Source organism: Passer domesticus, chromosome 4 (assembly GCF_036417665.1).
Source record: "Passer domesticus isolate bPasDom1 chromosome 4, bPasDom1.hap1, whole genome shotgun sequence".
NCBI lineage: Eukaryota > Metazoa > Chordata > Aves > Passeriformes > Passeridae > Passer > Passer domesticus.
Genome location: NC_087477.1, coordinates 73972009 through 73979636, shown reverse-complemented (window position 1 = coordinate 73979636; position 7628 = coordinate 73972009). Strand labels below are relative to the sequence as shown.

General features: G+C 55.7%; 1 protein-coding gene across 1 annotated transcript; it reads left to right on the top strand.

Annotated features, from left to right (window-relative positions):
* Nucleotides 1–4073: 4073 nt before the first annotated feature.
* LOC135300105 (homeobox protein HMX1-like) lies at nucleotides 4074–5606 on the top strand. Its single transcript, XM_064419352.1, has 2 exons — nucleotides 4074–4284; nucleotides 5029–5606. The coding sequence occupies exons 1-2, from the start codon at nucleotides 4074–4076 to the stop codon at nucleotides 5604–5606; spliced, it is 789 nt and encodes a 262-aa protein (XP_064275422.1).
* The last annotated feature ends 2022 nt before the right edge of the window (nucleotides 5607–7628 follow it).

Genomic DNA, 7628 nt, shown 5'->3' with positions numbered 1-7628 from the left:
CAGAGGACTCGGAATTGACCTCAGAGGGAAACAGAATTTCGAAAAGGGATGCTCTGTCCCGGGTCACAGCATGGCCCCACCTGCCCGTGCCCCGACTGCACCTCCTGAGCCGGAGCACCCTCTGAGGGTGCCGAGCTCCGCAGAAAACCCTGTGGCTGAGTGACGCCTGTAGCTGCCTTCCTGGGAACTCCTGGGAGAGCTGCTTTCCCTCCAGTGATGCCGTTTTCTCTGCCCGCTCTCCCCCGCTTCCTCCCCGGGATGCCCGGAGCAGACAAGGGATGTCCCCGCTGCCCCGAACCTCTGCCTGCTCCAGCGGGGAGCAGCGGGGCCCACAACACCGACCCGCAATCCATGTGCAGCACTGCTGAACCGCTAAAGAGAGTTTTATTTAGCGACCAGCAGCGCCAAAGTGCCCGAACCCGCCTGGTGATTTGAATGAGCTTTTGGGACAGCGCCTCTGTTCAAGGCGCGCTCTCCAGGGCTGTGTCCCGGGAGAGCACCGAGATGGTTCAAGGAGCGCGGCGAGCTGCCGCTGTGCCCGCAGTCGCCAGGGTCTTATTTGCAAGGGGATGTGAAATCCACGGAGGGACTTTTACCCTCGAGTACCTCGGGGGATAAACCAAACTCGATTCTGTAAACCAAGCAAAACCAGACTCTTTGGCGTTTCTGTACCGTCTAATCAGATTTCATTTCCATCAGGTTTAGAGTAAGAGACTTTTTGTGCTCTGAGCTAAAATGGAAATATAGATATGTGTGACGAGTGATTTCTGGTAAAAAGCTTTCCCAGGTGAAACGTTTCCACTCTGCACGATGTTAGCTTCTACCACAGGATTACATTACTAAAAGGAAAAGGTTGGCTCTTCCTGCCCTGCCTCTGTGCGGTGCTGGCCTCCGTATCCTCACGCGTCCCAGACAACGAGGTTCTTCACAAATAAAATGCAAATGAAGCGTGGGCTAAAAGAGTACCAGCGTCGGAAAACCTCCACCCATTGCAGGAAAAGCTGTCGCTTGCACAGACAGCCCTGGGAGCCCGGGAGGGAGCCGCGGTGGTGGGGAGCGGTGCTGGGTGGGGGCGGCCGTGGGATTTCCACTCTCCGGCCTCTCTGACCCCAGACCCTCTTTGCTCGCTCTGATCCCCGCAGAACGCGAAGGCTGCGGCCAAAGTTGCTCCTGCCCACAGGGATCTCTTCCCGGGGCTGCTCCACGCGTCCCGGGAACCATTCATTGGAAAAAGCTCCTGAATTTTGGGAAAGACTCTCGCGCATCCGCCCGGTCGGACCCTGTTTCCCACACAAACTCTGGGTCAAGTGCGGGGCGGAGGCTCGGACTGTGTTGCTGGGGGTGTGCAGGGGGCCCGGGCGTTTCTGCTGCCTTCCCCGGCCCACCCCCGCTCCCTCCGTAGCGGGACTCTCGCAGGTGGTTGTTTGGGTTGTGCAGGATACCTGTGCCCTACCTGTTGGTCTTTAGTCTCCCCTGAAGGTAAGAGGGACCTAGCAGAGGACACGAGGAGGCCGATATGGATCTGGCTTGTAGAACTCGTTGCAGGGAGAACCCAGACCCCCCCCACACACATCCTCTTGTGGCCAGTGAATTGATTCCAACTTGTCCCAGGATCTCTGAAGAGATCCAGCTCTGTAGCGTGCTCCCTCTGCACAAAGTTTGTCGGGGAAAAACAAACAAAACCAAACCAAATCCAAAACCAAACCAAACCAAACCAAACCAAACCAAACCAAACCAAACCAAACAAACTAAACCAATCAATAAACAAGGAAACAAAAAGAAAAATAAACAAACTACGAAAAGAATCCAAACCAAATCAAAAATACGAATAAAAACCAAACAAACCCGGGTTTGAAAAGTGGCCAAATGGGGCTGGGAATGGATGACAGACCTTTCCCAGCAGGGTGTTATTGGACCTCATCTCCCAGGACTGGGCTTGGACTGCTCGGGGAGTGGGCTGTGGTGAAGAAAAGATGGGGTAGTAAAAGCTATGTCTCCTTCATCACTTTCCTTCTTATTTCTGTCTTTTCCAACTTTCACTTTTTTTTTCAAGAAAATATCCTCTAGGAAAATACACTGAATCAAGGCATTCGCCTTTTTTAGGACGGATTTATTTTTTCTGTTTGGAACTAGAAGGGAAATGGTTTGCAGCGAGAACAGATGTGAGCACCTGGGACGTGCCTCGCTCACAGACAGCGCGAAGGGAGGCCGAGACAGGAGCGCAAAGAACGACCCGACCTGGCGTCCAAGGCTCCCATGCTCCTAGTTTTACCATCTGAGACCAAATTTCTTAAATTATGTTTTCAGCTGCTTGTTCGCATTTTGTAACTCTTTCCTGGGTCCTTCCCTCTCTCTCACTCTCAAATGGATATTTTGCCCTGATAAAATGCCTAGTTCATATAGGAGACTGCAAGACAAGTGCAACAAGTTCGGGTATTTGGCCAATAATCATATTGATGGAAGATGGACACGTTTCTTTTTCGGCTGGTGGAAAATGTGCAGGTCTCCAGCAGAAGGCTGCATTAAAATTTTAGTGCATTCATAAAGAGAAAAAAAAATCATGAAAAAGAGCTGAAACCCGCTCTCTCAAGTACCAGTGCGTTAAAGATTAACGCAGTCCAAGCCCTTAAGATGCCCCTAATTTTAGCTCATGGAATCTCTAGCATCACAATTTCTAAATGCCTGTTAACACTTCTATTGTCAATTCTTTTTCAAGGACTTCTCGCCTTTCCTCAGCAGTTTTCGTGGTGGAAACTTCGAGACTCGCACTAAAAGCCGTTGGAAGCATTTCCCTGGCTTTACACGGGGAAGCAGAGAGGGAAAGGTTTCCCTGTGATACACAACGGATGGCAGCTCTAAAATCGCTGGGGGTCCTGCCTCGAGTGGTGCAAACGGGTTTTAAACGCTGCAGTGCTGGGAGGTGTGGGAAGCAAAAGTTCTGAAGATAGGACAAAAACACATCGATCCTTCCCCAGGTTGCACAGCTCAGGTGAACGCCTCTCCAGCTCCCAAAGGCACACCTTGGAGAACTCACACACCCCACGCAGCCGGTGGCACTCTCTCATTTGAGATCTACAGAAGGGCTCTGCTGACCCGCGGGGAGAGCAGGGAATGTAGAGGGGATGGTGAACTGTGGGGGGAATGTGTGGAAGTTATGTGTGGATTTTGGGGTGGCCTGACTCCACGGGGCTCCTTGGGAGGGGAAAAGGGTCCTTTTCTCCCCAGAGGAGCCATGGTTATTCAGTCTGAGAGTCTGCAGGTGAAAGGACTGCAGGGAAGAGACTCTGGCTATATTCCTTCCTTCCTTCCTTCCTTCCTTCCTTCCTTCCTTCCTTCCTTCCTTCCTTCCTTCCTTCCTTCCTTCCTTCCTTCCTTCCTTCCTTCCTTCCTTCCTTCCTTCCTTCCTTCCTTCCTTCCTTCCTTCCTTCCTTCCTTCCTTCCTTCCTTCCTTCCTTCCTTCCTTCCTTCCTTCCTTCCTTCCTTCCTTCCTTCCTTCCTTCCTTCCTTCCTTCCTTCCTTCCTTCCTTCCTTCCTTCCTTCCTTCCTTCCCCCCCTCCCCCCTTCTCTCTCTGATTGCCATCGCTGATTTTCCTCGCCGTACTCCTCCTCATTCCCCTCTTCCCAATCTTCTCCCTCCATTCTTCTCCTTCAGTCCAGAGATCTCCCTTCTGCCATCCCACCTCCTCTTTGCCTTCCCTCCGCCCATTCACAGGGAAGGCTCTAGGCAGGAGGGCCGGCGGTCCTGCCCTGCCCTGCCCGGGGCAGCCTTTCGGGACACCTCGGCGTGCTCCCCGCCCCTGCTCCCTTCCTCCCCTCTTCCCTCTCGTCCCTGCTCCTTTTCCTTCTCCCTCTCCTCTCTGCAGTCTTCCCTCCCCTGCACCGCTCCCCCCGTCCTCAGTCCTTTGGCTCCCTCTAGCTCCATCCCCTCCCTCCGTCACCCCGACCCCTCCTCCTGCGGACCCATCCTTCCCTCCGCCCCGGCTCCGCTCTCCCGCCGCCGCCAGTCCCGCCGCTCGGCTCGGCTCGGCTTGGCCCGGACACTCCCGGCCCGGACACGCCCGGCTCGCCGCGCCATGGTGCAGCTCGGGGGAGGCCGCCGAGCTCCTCCGGCCCCGGCCGCGCCGCCGGCCTTCAGCATCGACAGCATCCTGCAGCCCGGGCCCCGCCGCCCGGCCGGGGAGCAGGGCAGAGCCCGCTGCGCGCTGCCGGAGGACGAGGACGAGGAGGAAGAGGAGGGAGAGGGGCCTGAGGAGCAAGACCCCAGTAAAGGCTCCAGCGACTCGGGTACGGAGCCAGCAGCCGCCTCAGGCTGCCCCGCACGTCGGGTCGCAGCCCGGCCCCCACCCGGGCGGTACCTGGGCACCCCCAGTGCCGCCGGGCCGGGCCGGGCCGGGCCGGGCCAGCGCACACACAGACACAGGCACAGGCACAGACACAGGCACAGACACAGACACAGACACAGGCACAGGCACAGGCGCGCACACACAAATAGACCCACGCACACACAGACACAGACACACAAATAAACACCGACACTGGCACAGACACACACAGAGACACACACGCACACACAGACACACACGCACACACAGACACACACGCACACACAGACACACACACGCACACGCAGAGACACACACGCACACACAGACACACACGCACACACAGACACACACGCACACGCAGGAGGAGGGGAGGCTCCGCGGGCGGACGCGGGAGATGCCGCACACGCACCAACCTGATTCCAGGGTGTTGTGCCCCGCTCCCGGCCTCCTGTGGCTTTCTGTCCCGTGCGCAGGAGCCCCTCACTTTCCTGTCATACAGCTGGCAGAGGGATTTCCTTGGATCCTTGTGGAAGAGCCTCACCCTTCTTCTCCCCTCTGGAGGGTGTGGGACCGCGGCCAGCCCTCGGCAGCCCCCTCCTCATCCTGTCCCCCACCCTCTCCCTGCGCTCCGCCGGGCCGTGCGTGCATGCGGGGCGGGGGCGCGGGCTGCGGCCTGGACTGATGCTGTGCTTTGCCCTTGCAGGCAGCGAGCCCCGCCGGCTCCGGGCAGAAGGGACGAGCCGCGGCCTCCGCCCCGAGGGCGGCGATGCGGGGTCCCCGCTCCCCGCGGAGGGGCTCCCCCGGCAGCCGCCGCCGCGAGAGCCCGGGGGCTCCGGCGCGGAGAACGGCAGATCATCGGCGGCGGGCGGCAGGAAGAAGACACGGACCATCTTCTCCAAGAGCCAGGTGTTCCAGCTGGAGTCCACCTTCGACGTGAAGCGCTACCTGAGCAGCTCCGAGCGGGCCGGGCTGGCCGCCGCGCTGCACCTCACCGAGACCCAGGTGAAGATCTGGTTCCAGAACCGCCGCAACAAGCTCAAGAGACAAATGTCATCCGAGCCCGAGGGCCAGGGCCCGGGGCCGGTCGAGCCCCCGGGGGAGCCGCAGCCCCCCGCTGCCGCCTCGGCTCTCTCCTTCCCGTCCCTCTACAAGGACAGCCCCCTGCTCAGCCGCTGCTTGCTGCCGCTGCCTTTCCCCCTGCTCTGCCCGGGCAGCGCCATCCCCTACCTCTGCCTCCCCGGGCCGGGCAAACACTTCAGCCTGGTGGACGGGGACGTATAGCCCTGGCCTTCGACCTTGCCTTGCCGGGGGCCGCCCCGATTTTATTTATGACCCCGCTGTGCTGGTGGAGTGTCCGTCTTCGCCACAGCCGCCACCCGGTCCCCGGAGGGGCCGCCCGGGCTCCCCCCACGCGTGTCCGTGGGCTGCCGACACGTTGCTAAAGCTCGGAAGGGCGGTGCCAAGCCGCTCTCCCTCTTGCAGCGCCTTTTCGGTGGTCGGGACGGAGGAGATAACACAGAGCCACCAAAGAAACGGGGACGTGCTCTGCCTGCCGCCCTTCCAAATTATCCCATTGGGGTTTTACAGGAGGGCCGATGCTCTGCCTCAGTCCGTGGGGGCCGTGTCCCCGTGTCTGTCCCAAGCACCGTGGCGGTCGCTTTACCGTGAACCGAGTCACGTTTCATACAGATTGGTAATGGCGAAGGCCGCTCTGTGCTTCTCTAACTCTCCTCCTCTAACATCCCTCCGAGTAGCTTCTCTCCATCTTTTACATTATCAAAATGTAGACACCTTTCCTCAGATCTTAAACTGTGACTTTCCTGCTTTTTTCCCCTTCGGAAGAAACACCCCAAGACCTCTCTTACATGTTTTGTACTATCTGGTTCTCAGACTGGGGGCCGTGTGATGCTTTTACAGAACAAGACAAGCTCTCTCTTGTGCTAATCCCGCCCTCGAAATGTCGTGGGACGGTTTTACCTGCTATCCTAGGGTAAAGAAGTGGGGTTTTAAATTTTTTTTATATCTATCTACATATAAATTTGCAAACGCTTTTGTCGTCCTTTGGTTTCTAAGTTAACACGCTTTATATCCCAAGGTTGGAAATAAACCTTTTCAGAAAGTTGAAACTCCTGCTTTTTCAATAGTCATAGTATCAAAGGAAAGATATTTCCTAGAGTGCATCGATGGTTTTTATTTTACAAATAAAGAACACAATTTAAAAATAAAAACACAATCGTGGCATTACGAAACCCACCCTTGCATGCGCGAACGGCAACTCATCGATTTTCCCAGCGGGGAAAAAAGCCGGATAGTTGTTTCGGCTGGATAAGAAGGGGTTTTCTTTCCTTTTCTCACTCTTCCGTTTGTCTTTCCGTGGGCAATTGGTGCAGGTGCCCAAGGATCCCCCAGCCCAGGAGGGGACCCCGGCACAGCCCAATCCCCGCGGCTCGGGGCGGCTGCCGGGCTCCGCTCCCAGCCCGGGAGGTGCCGCAGCCGGGAGCCGAGCCTGGCTCCAGCCGAACTCGGGAAAACACTTTCTCCGGCTGTCTGAAGTTTTCTGGCCGCTGCCGTGATCTAGGAGTGTTGTTTGACCTCTCCTCTCGCTTTTTAATCCGTTTTCAATCAGTGTCAAGTAGCAAGAGGTGTTTCACAGGTCTCCTTGCTCTGGAAAAAAAAAAAAAAAAAAAAAAAAAAGAAAAAAAAAAGGTCGAGGCTGTGGTGAGGGTGGTGTCAGCAAGTGGACAGGCTTAAGGGGACCTGCCGGGGGCACTTCATAGCTCAGGTTTCCCCAGACTGCCGCTCCCGAGAAGGTGCAGGGGACGAACGGAAGGTCTGGACAGCAGGACTCAAACTTCTTTTCTTGTCTGAATTTATAGTGATAGTTAAAGAAATTAAAATCCTCTGAGTCTGCGAGTTGCTCCGTGGCTAAAAAACACATTTCCCAGAGTGATGGTCCATGGTTCCTGTTTGCTTATATTTCATAACTGATAATCTGTTTCGGAACCTTCCTTTGGTTGTTTGTTCTAATGTTTTCCATGTCCATACCCCCTTACTTGACTACTGTTACCAGATTAATTAATACTAATAGAAGCAAATCCACCTTTTTCTAAATCCCTACCTATGGAAGTTTAATCAGATGCAAAATCTATACACTAGAGTCCCTTCCTTTAGTTCTTTAACATGGAACTAAACTTTATTTAAAGACTGTCCTTCCAAATGACTGCAGCCTCCTACATCTCCGTGGTGAAAAACAACCATATAAGAAATCGTTATTCTGCGATTAATCTACTTTTCACTACATTT